General features: G+C 34.6%; 1 protein-coding gene across 6 annotated transcripts in view; it reads left to right on the plus strand.

Annotated features, from left to right (window-relative positions):
• The window catches only part of LOC149797133 (uncharacterized), a 39,175-nt gene extending 20,179 nt beyond the window's left edge, over positions 1–18,996 (plus strand). For 4 of the 6 annotated variants that reach the window (XM_089961802.1, XM_089961801.1, XM_089961800.1 and 1 more), the window contains 4 exons: positions 6,335–6,445; positions 9,988–10,044; positions 14,106–14,218; positions 15,872–18,996. In XM_089961802.1, the coding sequence (XP_089817928.1) occupies positions 6,335–6,445; positions 9,988–10,044; positions 14,106–14,218; positions 15,872–15,991 (401 nt within the window). In that variant the 3' untranslated portion in view covers positions 15,992–18,996. The remainder of the gene's footprint in view (positions 1–6,334; positions 6,446–9,987; positions 10,045–14,105; positions 14,219–15,871) is intronic. The other 2 variants (XM_089961805.1, XM_089961803.1) reach the window with 2 other exon arrangements.
• Positions 18,997–19,336: the final 340 nt, after the last annotated feature.

Below are 19,336 nucleotides of genomic sequence, written 5' to 3' on the forward strand. Positions count from 1 at the left end.
CAAACCAAGCCAAACTAAATCAACCAACTAATCAACTGTGGCAACAACAGCAAAGGTACTAGTCAATCATTTTTGCCACAGCTGTATTAGTTTATATATTTTGACTCTAGTAATTTTTGTAGACCTTTGAATATCATCTATTATGCCTTTCTGACTTACCAAAATGTCATCATCAGTTTGTACAAATGTATTTTTCATGGTGAGCATATGAGATGGAGAAGTCTTAAGCAATCCTGCATCACATGCTGCCGAAAAGTTTACATTTTAGCTCACTTGAAGTTAAAGTTTCTCTAACAATGTCCATTGTTCCAACTAGAACTGTTATAACTTATTTAAGCTATATTCACCAATATCTGGAGATATGCATCTGTAATAAATATTTGTAACAAAGTATGATAATGCATCAGTGTTTTTCAGTGATGCATTTGAATTGAGCAACAACCAGAATCAACAAACCAAGAAATAAAATTATTCACATCTCTCAGGCAGAAGTACAGTGTATACTGATAATCATAATTTGCCAAATTTGTCAATTTTTTTTCCAACCATATTGATTCATTGGACATAATCACCAAAATGGACAGGAACAGACCAGAACATAAATAAGCAGAAGGTCTTCTCTTTGATGTGATTTCTTACTGAAGCTGAGAAAAAAATGTTGCACACTAAAAAAACAGTCACACTTCTACTCATTATTGTTTTTATTATACTTCTCCATTCCAGCCAGTTCTTATGATCTTGTTCCCCCACATACTGTTTGTCTCGTCTATGAAATCTATCTAAATTTGTCACTTACTTTTCCTAGTTCTATACTAATTGTCTTTGAATATGCATATCAATGTGAAATGCAACAGGGAGACTAAATCCAAGATTGAAACCTCTACATTTCTGGATGTATTCTGCTTGGATTCTATGTTTCTGTACAAAACTCAAGAATTCAGGACTCACTGTGATAATTCAGTTCCCACTGTAAACCTGTGCAAACACCATGATATTAAAATTCAATTACTTAAAATTTTAAGTGCTCATAATCAAATCTGTATCAGTATAGACACATCTATGACGACAGCTTTTGTAAAAAGAAAACCATAACAGCTGCACCATTTTCTGGACATAACACAAATTTGAAATGTGTGCTTTCAATACTGCACCAAGGAGTCAGCTGCTGATTTCAGTAATGAGTCGTCCCAACTCAGGTCTGTAAAGGGACGGAAATTATGTTAATAAAACAATGTCTCTCACTTGTTTCAGTTACAGAGAAAAGCCTTACTATTATGCACAGGAACACTCCCCTCAACCTCATTAGAAGAACTACAAACACTAACAGGAGAACTACCCTTAAAATTACGTAGGCAAGAACTGCTCCTCCGATACTCCATTCAATTAGATACCCACCCAGACAACCATCCCACCAAAATAGCTATAAATAAGTGTAAAGTTGTCTTCAAACCCAAAATCATACCCATCACACCAAGTGGCAAAGTAATCCTTGAACTAAGAGAAAAGATACCTCTACTAAAAAAACAGGTCACAAACAATACAGACCAGAACAAATCTCCATGGTTACAAAAACCACCAAGGATTAACATTGAAGGTACCAAATTAGGCAATAAAGAAGGACAAGAAATCTTACTAAAACCTGTACTGGTAAACGAAATCAACCAAAATTACCCGGACTATGTTAAAATATATCCTGATGGATCAAAAACAAACAACCCACCAAGAACAGCAGCAGCAATCCCTGAATTCAATATACAGATGGGATCCAGATTACCTGACTATTGCTCCATTTACACCACTGAATTCTGGGCTATACTTGAATCACTACAATGGATCAAAGACAACCAAATACCTAAAGCAGTCATTATAAGCGATTCCCTAAGCGTTATCAAATCGATCCAAAATCGCAATACACACACTAGGGAACAATTCCTCGACAGAGCATGCCAATTAATTGACGATATCATCACAGCACATCAATTAGTCGAGCTCATGTGGATACCGTTGCATATTGGAATCTCTGGCAACGAAACAGCAGACAAAGTTGCAAAAACCAAACTAGGAGATCAAAACTCTATCAAGCTTAACTATAGCTCTACAGAAGCAATAAGCTTCACACAAGCATATATAGACCAAACATGGCAAGATTTTTGGAACTCCTCCACAAAAAGTAAAAAGCACCATGAAACCCAAAAAACCGTAGATAGGAACATACAGCTACCTAAGGGTACCTATTTAAAACAGAAACCCATAAACAGGATAATAACTGGAAAAACTAAACTAGCAAGCAGTTTTGGAAGGTTTATAGGACCCAAACCAGCAACCATTAACTGCTTTAACTGCCAAACCACCGAAGATCTACACCACGTATTCAATATATGCCCAAAATATCAACCTGCTCGGAAAATATTTATCAAAAACCAAAAAGAGATTGGATCACCACACACATACCCAGAGTTACTTATGGACTCTAATAAAAATAAACAATCAGCATATAAAAATATAAATCAATTCATAGACTCAGCAGGACTTAGGAACAAAATATAATTATTATCCCCACAAAACCAAAAGACCCAGTAACTAGCTAAATAAATTTAGAAGCCACCACATAAAAACCCATAACATATCATTCAATTTTATAAAAGTATTAATAAATAATTCACTTAGGAAGCACCTACATAAAAACTAAGGAAACCGCAAAATCGGATGTCTTAGATGTCCTTAACGAACCGAGTAATCAGCTTGGATTCCGGTCCTAGATGTCCTTAACAAACCGTGTAATCGGCTAGGACTCCGGTCTCTTGCTAAAGAAAGTATAAATAACATTCAGTCTCTAAAAACATTAATTAATAAATAACTTAAAGAGGTAATATCTAAAAACTTATAAATAACGTAGAAAACACACCCTAAACACCTCAACTAGTAATACCATAAAAACCTTGAAAACCTCTCTTCATACATGATTTCTACTAAGAACCTCTATAAACAGCATAGAACATCCCCCCTCCTTTTAGAACATTTTGAAGAAGAAAAAAAAAGAAAAAAATAAGAAAAAATAAGACAAAAAAAAATTGCAAGAAACACCAGGCAAATGCAACAAGAAACCAGCGCTGTAAAGCAAGCAGGACTGTTTCCGAGCTCTCCTTCCCACTAATGACAGCCAACCATTCAACTGTAGGGACCTTTATGGACCCACAGATTGAGGCCAAACTATCAGGGTTCCTTGAATCCATAAAAGCCTTGGGGAGGTGGTACCATCCCCTTCCCCAGGAACAACTAGCAGGCTGCGGTGCAGTCAGAAAAAAGTGGCACATGCAAAATTGTGTGCACGCCACTATAATTAAACTCAACAACAAAAAAGTTACTGGTAGAAAAAGATCTCAAAAGATTCTTTTTACTAAAATGTTACTTTCATTATCAACCAATCAGGGACAGTCAGACCCATATATACTCTATTTTATCTTCACTGATTTATAGTATGGTTCTCATTTTTTCATATCTGTAGTAATGTGAGTCCTTCAACAACTCAATGGTTGTAAGCCTTTTTTGACCATGCTGACTGGACACACTGTAAGATAATGTTCAAGTAACAAATACTATGGGATAACCAGAGACCAATAAAATCAAATAAAATAGTTAAGTTATCTCCCCTGCTGGGATGCTGCCAGGATTTCAGGATTTACTCAAAGTTTTGTGTGTGTGTGATCTCCAGTGAGGGAGTGGTGATCTCCAATGAGGGAGTGATGGCAGGAGGAATAGCCATTGTTAAATATCTCCCTAACATCTGTCACTCTTTCTTACTGTTCCACTCTGTTAAGGCTCTACTGAAATCAAAATGCTCAGATGTCATCTCTAGTTCTATAGCAATTATTATTGTGATATTGTTGGGCATGGTCATGTGGTTGTGGTGAGGTCTTGGTTGGGATGGCAGAAAGACCATAGGCTTACTCCATATTTGACAGCTAATCATGATGTTGTCAAAAGAATTAAAAACTTTCTAACAGTTCAGTTGGACTTGGATTATATACTTGATTCAAAGTCAATGAACAAGTTCTAAAATTGATGTGTTTATTTTGGAGCTATGTTCCTCCATCACATTAAAGATTTGAATAACCAAAAGTGAAATTACTACAGTTGCATCCTAAAATTACTATCATGGCTACTTCAGCTGTTATTTAATGTGAGATTTGAATGCCAGAACTCATAGCTTCAGTGATTTTTGGGTTAAAAAATGAATTTCTTCTCAAAGAACTCAATTTGGTGCAGATTACATTATTTTTTAATGATACTGTGAAAATTCTTGATGAGTAAAAATTGCACAAGAAACGAATAACATCAGGTGATTAAGCATTTCTGAGACCTCTGAGTTTTTATTAACAAGAACTCTGCCCAAGATTCACTTCCTTGAATCAGTGCTTTGCTATGTCTCTTATGCCAGATTTTTTCTCTTCCATAATGCTGTATTAGGGTTTTAAGTCCAACATTCCCATCGTCTGCTTGTTCAGACATGGGTATCTTGAATAAATATAACCGGCATATTATCCATCCGACATGTACATCAGACTCGCACTCAACATCAATTTTGGACTCAAAATCACACACTGGTATTTCCAGGGACATTTTCCCAATGTCCAACAGACCAATATACATGAAATTCATTGTCATCATAGCTATCACCAGCCAGTATTTGCCGACTGATAATGTCGTCTGAAGACAAACCATGTTGAAATTCAGCCATTTTGGTATTCTGTGTGGCCCTTATTTGAAACACGCATTTGTAAAACTTCCATCATGAAAATAAGGTTAACACTACCATAAATGCTTGAGACCATTACTGGCAGTGCGAATTACGTCACAAAATGCACTTTAAAGTTAAAAGTTGAATAAAAATTGCATACTGCACAAAGCACATATTTTATATCCACAACGTTGACTTAATTTGCATAACGCATATCACTGCTTTAAAAGTATGCAAATTCATACAAATTACAGGCAGTCACGTGTACTAGCATCATTTTCTAACCCAATGCTTTATTCACATTAGACCACTAGGAGGGGGTTAGATGCGATTTTAAATATATATTCGTTTTTTTTTCTTCTGACAGCCCCACCAGCGATTTCTCATTTTGTTAACACAACCCACAACAGAAGTGATTTTCCTAACCAACCTTCCACTGTCAGAATCAAAATAGTTTGAAACACAACCTAATACAGAAGTTTTTTTGAAGTGCTGTCCCGGGGGTGGGGGTGGGGGGTAGGATATATGTTTAACTGTAACAGCCTCATGGAAATTCCTGTACAAATCATTCATTTTTGCAAGTAAAAATTATGTGCAGTTTTCTTCAGAGTATTATGAGTAAAATTGGTTCAGTGTTACATATTTTATCAGTGAAAAATCTTTCAAATTGAATCCTGACCAGTCATAACCACAATACCTTGCAGAAAATTACTCACAATGACTTGTAAAAATGGTGCTAGTTCATACTGGAATTTCTGCTGCATAGGCTGTTGTTTGCTAAAAGTCATGCTTCTGGCTTAAATAGAAATTCATTTACCATCTCAAAAATAACTTTTCAATCACATCGTGGAGGTTTGTCCTTATCATTTTAATTTGTTAACACTTGTATGGTATGAGAAGGAGTTGGTGATACACAAGGCTGTATGTTTGTGATTTTCCGTTATTGGTAAGGACAATAATAATCTTGTTTCTTGGAGTATCTTCCCTTCTTTACTGATTTGCAATACAGTTTCATATTATAAAAAAAACTTCAGATTTCTGAACTGCTGTCAAAAAATTTGTCACATATTCTTAGGGAATAAATAAAATGTAGAACAGTCTGACAGTCCTGGTGTAATCAACCAGAAGCATATATATTCCACCTGTCTAATGCAACCAGTAACTATTTTTTGTTCCATTGTTGCCCACGTACCCTGTATAGCAACCAGTATATCTGTTTATTTAGATACTGGCTTTCCTATTTATCCCATTACACTCCCATGTGTGTATCTGGGAAGAGTTCAGGTGACAAATATCCCAAAATTGCAGTTATATTGATAATATTGAATACTTAAAATTAAAAGGTCAGACAAAAGTCTTTGATATTTAACATGTTGAGTGATGGAAGAAGCACTGGCTTCAGTTTCTTTCTCAGTTCATGTCAGTCTATCTACCATTCAGTTTCTCTTTCAGTCTGCCTTCATGACATTTACCTTTATATAATGTTTAAATGGCTGCAGTGACCTTTTTCTTGGTTTACTCAGTGGTAATTAATCAGTTTATTACTTAAATAATTTATTACATTAGTTGTCACTTACTTTCTGGTGAAATTTTCAGGGTTGCATGACTACAGTCCATATCTGGCTATGCATGTGGTTTTGAATTTCTGGGAGGCAGTTGGACCAGAGAAGATCAAGACTTACATGGATGACCTTTGTAGGGAGGCAGGTATGATAATGCAGCCAGATGTACTGCCTTGATGCATACATTGGATGCTTTTTTGGCTCTACAATAATTAGAAATAATGCAGTGGCTTTCCAGGTTGAAGTGGTCTTTATTCCAAATGTTACTAATCCAAGATTACATGCCTCAAAGGTAATGATATACTTTAAAGAATCAGGCCTGATGTGTAATGTTGTCTAATGTGCATTGAAACTAATTGTCAACTTCTGATCTTCCCAAGAAAAGCCACATTCAGTGAGAAAATTCTATATTCTTTAAGAAAGAATCAACAGAAACAATCATACTGAGAGTTCTTTAAAGCGGAAATGTGGAGATATATGAATTGACTGGAATGGGTAGTTCGTACACTGCTGATGGCCAGATGTTCTTATACCTGTTTTCCAATATTTCAAATATTTAGTCAGTAAACTAAATTAAGTCATTTACATATATAAATATTGCAGGGTAATTGAAATTAATTACAAATTCACATGATGTCATGTCAGTCACTGAAAAAAATCCCTCATGGGAATTACTTATGTATTCCCTCAAGTGTAATCTTATTTGTGGTCTTTAGCATGATAATAGAAAATTTTACACATAATCTTTTCCCTTCATTTAAGTACTAACAACTATTTGTAAAATAAAATAAACTGGCATTCAAGTCAACTAAATTTACAACCATTTAACATACTTTGTCAGAGACTGTTCGGTAGTTCCCATTAGCCTCTGATCTCTGATACAGTTTACAACTATATAGAGTACTAATTTTATCAGTTTATATTATCTAGTTCCCATGAGCCTCTCACATCTCTGATACAATTTACAACTATATGTCATACAATATCAATTACTGCTATGTAGTTCCAATCGAACCTTATTAACTTACGTCTTCAAGGGACAGAGAGAATTAGTTAAGACATTGTTGGTTTGAGAGAGGTTCAAGATAATTATGTCCATTCAGCTCCATTAAGGCCTCATCTCAAAACTTACTGAGTAAGAAACTCGAGTGCCACTTTAAGAAAAAAAATCAAATATGATACTTGAAGAAAATATACATAATGTAAATTTGCATGTTAATAGAGGAACGAACATTGAGAATGTTCTTTGGACCTATATTTAATCTCATCTGAGCTCCAGAATGTCATTTTTCAGTTTAAACTTATTTTCATTCATTCTCAAATGTCTTAGAATGTCAGAGTTTCAATTTAGACCTAATTTCATTCTCATCAGAAGTCAGAGTTTTCAAACTTTGATCTTGAGCTTCAGTTTTATATTTAGAAAGTTTAGAGAATAATTGGCCAGGTCCCAGTCTTTGAGTCCACCATGTTTGAAGCATTGATATTCTTCTTTAACCCTTAAAGTACTAGTCGCGACATTAGTTGCGCTGTCGGTTGATGTCTCGTAGTGCTTGTCGCGACTTAAGTCATTTTCCAGGTAAGCAACAATATACACATCCTATTTACTTCAACTAGCCATGACTGCTTGTAAAACTATACTTGATTGGTTTATATAGGCCTGGAACAAGCATTCCGTTGTACTTTACTATGCATTTAGTGAAGAAGTTTTACAAATACTCACTTTTGAGCACGTGGTACCTGGAAAAAACTAAAATGGCTGACGCTGAATAATGATGGTGATTTCTTGCAACAAGTAATGGCTTCTGATAGTGATGATGACAATGATTTTGAAGGATCTGAGGAGGATGAAAATATTCGAGCTGGCGAATTGTTGATGGAAATGCCCATGTCAGAGTGATTTTGAGCCAGAAATTGACGTGGAACTGGAGTCTGATGTACATGCTGGCTAGACGAGAAATGATGGCATGCCTGTCATCCCCACATTCACTGGTAATTCAGAATTAAATGTCGAGATGGCGAATACTGAACCTATGGACTATTTAAGACTTTTTTTTATGACAGGTTATTGCATCTGATAGTAGATCAAAGAAATCATTATGCAGATCAGGGAGTTCATGGGGCAAACTTGAAGGAGAACAGTCGCATGAAGAAATGGCAGCCTGTCACACCTGAGCAACTAAAACTCTTTTTCGCATTGATTATAGCAATGGTTTTGGTACATAAATCTGATCTTGATTCCTACTGGGCTACTGACGATGTGATATCAACCCCATACTTCAGCAAAAAAATGAGCATGGGATAGATTTCTAGCTATTCCAAGCAATTTACACCTGGCAGACCACGAGAACAATTAAGGTGACCCTTTACACAAGATCCGCCCAATGATTGAAAAAAATAAAGCATTTACTGAGGTTTATAGATGTGAACTTCAGTTTTGATGATATTAGAAAAAATAACAAGTGAAAAATTTTCATGAACATTTATTACTGACTATGGGGGTTTAAACTTACCTCTGACATTCATGGAGTGGATGTTTACAAAATTTTACCTTTTCTTTACCTGTGATTTTCACAATTTACATATAACATTGTGACAGACATTACATGTACATGGTTGAACTACTAAAGAATATATAATATTTCTTAGATATATTTGAACTTTTTCATTAAAAAACACAAAAATACAGATGATATATAACTGTAACTTGTCATTTTACCAGTATTTGCACCTGTACATGCAAATATGTTAAACTTAAATATGTGCCTTGATGCTAATCTTAAAGTTTAGACATCCACCATCAGTTTTCATATAGAGTTTGTGTATCTATTGTGTATATTTATTGAAATACATGCAGGTTAAAAACTGTGCAGTTTTCTTCTTTTTTTCCTCAAACAATTCAGCACAGAGAGATCATGTACTACAAAACAATATAGCACTTTAAGGGTTAAATGACTTGTTATAATTAATTTTGAACATGATATATAATTTTGGGGGATATGGTCACATTTGACCCTGGAGTAAACAAAATGTTACAGTAAAAAAAACTGAACTCTCACTCTCTCAATTTCATTACAATTTGGCAGAAAAAGATACAATCAGGTACAGATACAAAACAGATACAGATATCAACACCAGGATACAGATACAAAATAATTAGATACAGATACCAACACCTGGATACAGATACAAAACAATTAGATACAGATGCCATCACCTGGATACAGATACAAACAAAGTACAGACACGATCATTAACAGATAAAACATTCAGATATAAACTGCAATATTCAGGTACAGATACAACCATTTGGGTACAGATACCAGTAATCAGATACAGATACAATCATTTGGGTACAGATACCAATATTCAGGTACAGATAGTCATTTGGGTTCAGATACGTTCATTTGGGTACAGATACAAAAACAAACAGATCAACTCAGAATTGAAATTGTAATCTTACTCCTTGCAAAGTTATAGTAAGTCAGATTTGTTGAAAGGTTCAGTTTTGTACTTAATGTAATGCAGTATATAAATGTGTTTTCATGTAAGTTGTATAGAGACGAGTGCTTCCCTAGAGGTAAAGGCAGACTGTTATAATTAATTCATTAAGGTTTGTGAAGAATCTAAGTCTTTCAGCTTCAGTCTTGTGCAAGATTTCCTGTTTAATTATTTACTTCTTGGTTGTAGGACAACTTCTATGCGAAATGTGGGGAACAAGGTTAGCAGCACCAGAAGATATGTTTGGTATGAATTTTCAATCTTTTGTATGATATGCATATATACTTTTGGGGTTTTCAATAGACAGGTGGAACTTAAAAATTACCCATTTTTGATGCATGGAAATTTCGACTTGTGAGTCTTTTTGACACATGTAGATTTTGGCTAGAACATCAGTCTTAATTACCCTTGATCCTCTTCTAGATTAGTTTCTTACAAATAGTATGCTGTCCATAACAAATTTACTGTAGGAGGCACTGATTGACAATGGTCTAAACCTTGATGGCCAATAATATCGCACCAATCTAATATGGGCGGAGCTAACAGTTCACAAAAGTCAGGATTGTTCTGAGATTACATTTGAAGTTTATGATAGAGAAAGAGGAAACAATTATGACATGAATGGACTGCTTTTTGATCAAATATCAGCATTGATATGTTTGGACATCAAATTATAATCAACTGGTCCAAACTGGAGCATATCATTATGGCAGCTCGCAAAGTCGGTTGTCAACAGAAGTGGACCAACTTTAATTGTTTTATTGGCAAGTTGTTTCATTTAGCAGGATGTTTAAAAGTTTGGAATCATTTAAGACTTCACTGGATTAATTTCTGATCAAATATCAGCATTTGCTAGATTACACTTTAAATTATAATCAGACAAAATGGGAATATATGGCTTTTTGCTAAGCCAGTTTTTGGATGAGATTGAGTTTTATTGCCGATTAATTTGCTTAAATCGACAAACATTTAAAACCTCGAACATTTTGATTAATGGATCATTCAGAAAACAATTTAACGGACATAACACTCAGTGCATACATCTGAACTTTAAAATCACAATGGAGCAAAGAAGTATATTTATTTTTCTGTCTCTGTCTCAAAATGACTTGGCAGTGATACATTTTACGACCCTGAGACTCCAAAGAAACAGAAAGATAGTGTCAGCTCTGATGAAAAAAAGAGTAATCTCTGAAATTTGTTAAAAAATGTAAGAATGAGTGGAAAAGTGAACTGACAGTTTCAGGAATGTACAGCTTTAATATTTGAATAATATATAACCTTCATGCTTGTATGGGTATATTTTTGCAGCAGTTGATAATAGAATATGTTGAAAAGTATAAAATAATACTCTGTTTCATATACAAAATATACACACAGTAACGTATAGTTACAAAGAGAAAGACTTTAATAAACATGAGATTGTATAATTCTTACAAAATACTGTACAGGTATTTCTTAATTATTCATAACAAGACAGTAAATCTTAAACATCATTTGTTTCCACTAATAATTAGGAATCACATCTATGGGCTCGTGACTGTCCAAATGAATTGACTCAAGAGTTTGGTTTTAACTCTGAGATTTTCATTTTGATTCCTGAGATTTTGGGGTCAAGGGTCAACTGACTCTTCAGTTTGGAAATCTATTGCGAACCCTGACTTTGCTGTGGCATGTTAATTTATGAAATAGAAATTATTTAAATTTTTGAGTAATTGAAGAAAAACCTATAATCTTCATTTAATAGCCAATTTATAGGGATGTCCCAGTAAACACAAGACATACCTCGAACTATATATTTTTAAATTCATTATCATAAGACATACTGTATGTGACATTTCCAAGTAATATATACATAAATCTAAATGTTTAGTTATGGGTTGGTAGGAAGATCAAGTTTGATAAGGTGTATGGAAACAATGAATTCGTCAGGTCGAGACTTATTATTACACCATATATAAATTATTTCCCTTGATGCAGAAAACAAGTGCAAATACAGACTTGTATTTGTTATTAACATCTTTTTATATGCCTTCTGGCTAAAAAATTTTATGTAATAGAATTAGAATCCAAATAAGTTCCTTCAAGTTCATCAACGAATATTAACATGTTGACACAAGTGAAAGCTTTCAAATAGTTCCATTTTCTAATTATGAAACACATTAGACTTTATGGTCATGTCTGTCAGTAGGAGATTGTTTTTGGGCTTGTAATTCAGCATGTCAGAAGCAAATTTATATAAATTGCACCAGTGGCCTATGTGGTTAGAGCATCCACCTCTTATGCGGGAGGATCGAACCCTGGCAGAGTCATACCAAAGACTTATAAAAATGGTACGAGTTTCTGCCTCACTTGTTGTTCAGCATTAAGGGGTTAGTGTTAGGACTGGTCAGCTTGGTGTCAAGATAATATGACTGGTTATCACTGTATGGATAAGAATCATTATTTGAGCTTGATTTTATATGTGTGTGCTAATGAACATCATGTAGTCTGAAATTTTAATTTTGTAAAGAGTGCTCGTTTTAAACCTTCCTGGTGATTTAGATGAAAATGTGCCTTTCAGTAATGAGCAAGAACCGCACATTTAATGAGGTGATCCTGTATCTGATTGGCCAAACTTGTTGTCACTCTGGATGCCATATTTTTAATCTGGTTTTGATCAAACTTTCAATATAGGCTTATATGATGAAGGTCTCATACGATTTTGGTAATGTATGGAATCCATAGGTATTAATGGTAGTGTATGGAATCCACAGGTATTAATGGTAATATATGAAATCCACAGGTATTAATGGTACTGTATGAAATCCACAGGTATTAATGATGTGACCTTACATGAGATTGTCTGAGCTTGTTACCAGTCTAGAACTATTTCTGATGCAGCTTGGTAAATAAGCTTAATCACCATAATCTTGGGGGAGTACAATTATGAGCAAGATCCATGCATCTTAATAGAGGTAATTTTGCATCTGATTGGCTGTGGTTTTCAACACAATAACAAGTATATGTCTGATCAGACTGCGTTCAGGGCAAATTCGATTATGAACAAGATCCATGCATATAAATAGAGGTGATTTTGCATCTGATTGGCTGTGGTTTTCAACACAATAACAAGTATATGTCTGATTAGATGGTGTTCAGGGCAAGTTCGATTATGAGTAAGATCTACTCATATTAATGAGTAAATTTTGTACCACATTGGCTAAGCTTGTTACCACTCTGGCAACTGAATTACAAAAGGATATTCAACAAGTGAAACCTGTACGTATGAATGAATATATTGGATCTGATTGGCTGAGCCTCTGTAGGCTTTATTTCTCATCCAGTTTCAACTAAACTTGATGAATGGGTTTATATCGTCAAGATCTTGGATGACTTAATTTATGAGCAAGAGACTCTGTATATTAATTATGCAAAAATAGGCAAATTTAGCAGGATATAAAGCTTGGGAGATTGTTTAAATAGGTTGCATTCTTACATTACTGTATAAGCCTGCGAAGTGAAATGGTCAGCTGTTAAATTTTTTTGAGTGATATCAGACTCACTTGGGCCTCTTATTCCTCTAAGCTTTATCTAATTTAAATAATGAAACAATTATTTTATGGCTATGTTTTTGAACAGACCAGACAATTTGCCCCTCATAGCAGTGGACAAGCAAAATAAATTCACTTTAATTCACGAGTAACAGTTTTTGTGGAATTGGTGGTGATTGCTAAAATGCATGAATTTAAAAACCTAACAGTTAATATCCATCTCTGAAGGCAAAATAGGATGAATGAAAGTACAAATAAAATTACATGAAATTTTAGCCATAATAATGAATTGGCACCAATTTGTTTCATGAGATCCAATATACTATATTGTTTGTTAAGATTTTGAAGTTCGTATTTGTTTCACATTATTTAATAGTCCTATTTGTTTCTCAAGTTTTAATAGTCCTTTTTGTTTCTCAACTTGGAATATCTCTATTTGTACAAAACAGATTATACCATGTTTTATGGGCTGCAAATGCTTGAATGAGCTATCAGTATCCCATTATCAAAACAGCTGTGATAGATCGAGTCATATGTTCTGTAGACTACATGTGCCTGATTAGGCTTTTAATATCCCTTCTTGCATGAAACAGCTGTGATAGATTGTGTTTAGTTTCTATAGACTGCCTGTGCTTGATTGAGCTATCAACTTCCCTTGTACAAAACACTTGTGATAGACTGTGTTGTATATTTTATAGGCAGTGTGTGCCTGGTTGGGCTATCGATATGTCTTCTACAAAACATCTGTGACAGACTCTGTTATATATTCTTTAGGCAGTATGTGCCTGGTTGGGCTACCCTGTGGTGTGTACAGCAGTGTAAAGGAAGTTAATTACAGTACAGCAGAGAGAGTACAGAATGAGCTTTACCATAGATACAATATTGAGGTAAGACATCTTATTGTAATCAAAACATTTACGTCTTGGTTTGGCCCGATGTGGGTACGTGAGAAAGCTTGCCAGTAGCTTCTTGTGGGTCCATGGTTCTTTCCAAGTTTTGCCAGGTTCTTCCTCCGCCATTTATACTGGCCGCCATGCATAGCCTATCTTGTGCTGAAAAATGGCATTAAACCCTACAACAACAACAACTACTACTTCAGGACCATCATGGAGTCATATTAGATAGTAATGATGCATTTAATTTAGCAGATCTGAAATTAGTGCATGCTTTTGAACAGTTCATGCATGATACAATGGAAGATCATGGACTAGGCTTATTATTACACATGGGGGTAAAAGCTTTATTGATTTCAATGTGAACCAATCCTATTAATAATGAGTTTCTTTTACCATCTTGCAGTAGAATCTCGTGGCCGATTTATCTTAATATTAGAATGGAAATATAGGGTGTTTGTGCAAGTAAGGGTTACTGATGAATAGATAACATGCCTATGATCAGTTAATTCATCTTTTGTTGACGACACCTTGTCATTATATCACGTCCACAGAGATGTTGATCATGTGTATTGTCAGATAAAACAAATATCTCATTTCTATATTACATGTTCTGATATTCTGAAAAAGCTTCATTTAAATATGTTCAGTTTATGATAAGAGTGGATTTATTCCGGATAATGAAAAAATCTAGTGTTGAAGGAGCATTCAACTTGCTGCCAACATAAAGTGTACAATTAAATTAGATAATTCTATAGCTTAATCAAAGATTCAAAACATCCATCAGCACTGTTACATATTTTCTCATTTTCACATAAATTTTGTTGCTGAAATATTATCTGCTTGGATCAGGATGTCTCACAGCATGGAAATTTAATAACTTCATGTCTGGAATAAATCAGTTTCTTCATTGTGGGAATAAAATTGAATCAGAGACAAATTCTTTGCACAGATAGATGCACACATTGCACCTCTTTAGCTTTATATTGGACTGCTAACTTGTAGTGATGATTTATAATGGACTTTACTAGGTCTGCTAACTTGCAGTGAGGACTTGTAATAGACTGCTAGGTCTGCTAACTTACAGTGAGGACTTGTAAAATGGACTGTGCTAGGTCCATTAATGTATAACAGACTGTACTATATCTGCTAACTTAATGGGGGTACTTAAAATGGACAGTGCTAGGTCTATTAATTTATAACACTGTACTATATCTGCTAATTTAGTGAGTGGACTTACAATGGACACTGCTATGTCTGCTAACTTACAGTGAGGACTTATAATGGACTGTGCTAGGTCTGCACACTTACAGAAGTTTACCAATCAGGATTTGTTATAGCCAATATCATGTATTGGCTGATTTTAAATGTGTTTCCACTGTGAATAATGCAGTTCCACTTCTGCATCATGTGTCAGTAGATCAGGATCAGGATTCTTTCTTCTGTGTAAAGTTTCAAGCAGAGAACATAGATCCCGATCTGTTGGCACATCTTGAAGGCAGATCTGAGTCTGTATTGTTCATAATTGAGTGCATATCATTATTATGAATGGGTAAAAGGAGCACTGTTTATTTTTGTATCTCACAAACATTGGACACTGTTTTCAATTTTTAGTATCATTCAAACATCACTTCTTTTGTTTTGCAGGTACCAATCAAGTGCATTGATGGCTTGCTGTATGTGAGGATCTCAGCTCACATTTATAATGAAATTCATGAATACAAAAAACTAGGACATGCGATGTTAGAAATAAAACTTTCTGAATAGATCACCGATCATTTTCCATCTTGTTTCAAAAATATGATAATAAGATATTTGTCTGAAAGTCTTCTGAAAATGAGTCTGTGCAATTTATAATATCATAATTTATTCAATATTTAAATGTCAAAATATACTCTAACATTGTACAATTTTGGATACATTTTTTTTTTCAAGTACTACAGTGTCATTGTTTTTACCTCCCCTTTCACCCCTTTGCAAGACTAGATTTTAAAACATTTGATATTAGTATTTTCAGCAATGAAAATTGTTGCCACTTTTTGCACCCTTGGTTATCATTTAATCATTTTGCTTCAAATAACTGTTATCAATCATGTAATCACACTGCTGTGAATTCACGGTTTTAATTTCACTGCTCTGAATTCATGGTTTTAATCACACTGCTGTGAATTCATGGTTTTAATCACATTGCTGTGAATTCACTGTTATCTATGCTCAATAGTACACGCCATACTTATGATCATAATGTATTGTTAGCTGTGTATTGCTCATCATACTGATTGCTCCAGTGGCCTAGTGGTTAGAGCATCCGCCTCAGATTTGGGAGGTTGCGGGTTTGAACCCCGGTGGAGTCACACCAAAGCATTAGGAGGTGAGTGTTAGGACTGGTATTACAGGGTTTGTACGGTCTTTGAGAGTTTGGGAAAAATGAGGTAGCATTTTCAAGGCCTTGAAATTTTGGGGAAATTGAGCAGATTACCCTGAGGTCTTTAGAAGTCTTTGAAAATGGAAATAAACCCAAACATTTTAATTTCTTTCCATAATCACAAATAAAATTGTCCATTGTTGTTAGATTCGGATGTACAGTCTGACTATACCAACCTGTTTGTTTATATAAAAAAATTCACCTATTTCAATAATGGAAACCTTTAATGTGATAAAAAGTGCAAGGAACTTAGTCAATTCATAGATTTATAATTTCTAATATGACTGTGAGTAACACTGTCATCATCTGCACATTTCATGCTTAATGGAAGTTTTCAGTATAACAGATGGACATGCTCGAGATCCATTTCCAGTTCTTGGACAAATCCATTTTTTCAGCAAAGGGGTGTGTGCACAGCTACAGATGTACATACATATGTTATCTGCATCTGATATTTACAATGTCGAATCAAGCAAAGGAAAAGAATGACAATAATAAATTTGCCATTCGCGTGGATTTAACAAGCAGTTTAATTTCTATGTTCATGTGTGCAAACTGATATAATTCCAAACTGTCAACACTATGATAATTTACGGTATTATCCGTCAGTTACCGAATAGGATGAATCACGTCATTATTTTGTCTGATGGAAATAAAGTAGCCCATAGTGTAAACAATACGATGCTGTGTTAGTATGAAAAGTCCGTTAAGCATGAAAGGTGCAGGGGATACCAGTATTATTGCCATTCTGGTCACAGTCAGGTTATAAATTATAAATCAATGATTCAATTGACTTAAGTTCTGTGGACTTTTTATCACATTAAACGTTTTCATTATTGAAATCAGTGGTGGGTACAAACAGGATGTATATTCAAGTTTTCCTGGTTTCTTTCTTGTGATGACCCATTCATTTTCATTGCCGCCACAATAACAAACAAGCATTTGTTTATCCATCCAAAGTTGGCCTTGGAAGCGACTTTAATAACACATGCACTCTTCATCAAAGCAAGCCAGCTACACCCTTCATGAAAGGAAGCCAGCACCATAGCTATTTTCAGCACGTTTTTTGTTTTCTAATTTCATGGAGTTTGTTTTTCGTAATCATATCATTATATATGCGTTTAGTTATCTAATGTTGTAAAGTGCTTACTAAAGTTTTACGATTATTTTTTAACAAGACTTCAGCCAATTGAATTTTGGTTACATTGAACAAGCGTTCACTCTATGTAGAAAGTGCGCAAAAGTAACAAACGCTCAAGGATTCTAAATTTGTTCAGTCGATTTACTTCTTCAGTTTTGTTTCACCTCGTGTTTAAAAATGCTAGGTCTTTGATCTTTCAACGATATCTGGCTTGAACAAGAGAAATACAAGAAATGGCAGAAAAAAAGGGTAAAACATGTAAACGAAAAGCATTTTGTGTCAGATAAGGAAAAGGGAGAAGCGAAATTCTGTAGGGTCCTCAGAATTATGCATGAGGCAGGAAGAGAAGTGAAGTTCCGATGTGATTTAATATTGACTCAGTATGGAAAATTAGTGGATGAAATTATCCAATCAGACAATCATCCCTTGAAATGCTTCAATAGAACAGATGAAAGCTTTGATAAGTATTTGATTCCGTCCTTTCCAAAAGAAAGGAATATGTTGAACTTTGGAATGTTCTCCAGAAAATGTTGTTGTTGTTACATGGGCTGGCAAGAGTGGAGAGAGGATTTTCTGTCAACAAACAGGTATCTGTTGAGAACCTCAGCAGAGAAAGCCTAAGAGCTCAAAGGCTTATCATTGACACAATGAGAATAGCAGGTGGACCTTTGGAAATCATCATTAGCAATGAAATGATGACGTATGCCTCCTCTGCAAGACATAAGTACCATGCCTATCTGGATAATAAGAAAGCAGAGGAGGAGCATGCGGAGAAAATCAGAAAAGGAAAGAAACAGGAGTTAGCCATGGATGAAGTGGAAGAACTTAAAGCCAAAAGGCTGAGTCTTGAAGCTGACATTGCCAGCTACATGCTTCCTCTGTTCAGAAGGCGAAAGAAGCAGAGTTAAAAGGACTCATTGTGCTGCTCACAGAGTCAAACGCTCTATGGAGAAGAGCAGAGAAAAAGATGACAGCAATGGCTTCTCTTTCCAAAATGACTGAAGAGAAAAAACAGCAACAATAATAATACATTTAAAGCAGTGCTGATGTCTGTTAAGAGAACAGTTTATTTTGTATTAAATTCTGATGCATAAGTTACATAATTCTGAAATAACAATGAATGTTAACCTATCTTCCAGATCATTATAAAGCAATTTTAGGAAATTAATTATAGTTTGAATTTCATCATTAAACAATACTGTAGTACTTTGCATTCATTGTTTTCTCATATAACCTGTATACATAATGTTAGCACAAAAAAATCTTTTAAATCTTTGTCTGTGGTCTTTGAATTTATCATTCAGAGTTCAGTATGAACCCTGTATTATGTAATGCAGTTAATCTTATTTCACAACAATTTCATTTTCATTATAGGATTAAATGATCATTGTTCGGTATTGATCAATGTGTAAATTTTACCTAATCACTCACAAAGTAAATAAAGTCAGAAGGACTTTGTGTTAACTTTTTGGGTGATTAGGTAGCAATATACACTTCAATTAACACCCAACCACGATCATTTAATCCTTATAATTTCAATTTCTTC

Source organism: Sinohyriopsis cumingii, chromosome 6, assembly GCF_028554795.1.
Source record: "Sinohyriopsis cumingii isolate HCF-2022 chromosome 6, ASM2855479v2, whole genome shotgun sequence".
In the NCBI taxonomy this organism is placed as follows: domain Eukaryota; kingdom Metazoa; phylum Mollusca; class Bivalvia; order Unionida; family Unionidae; genus Sinohyriopsis; species Sinohyriopsis cumingii.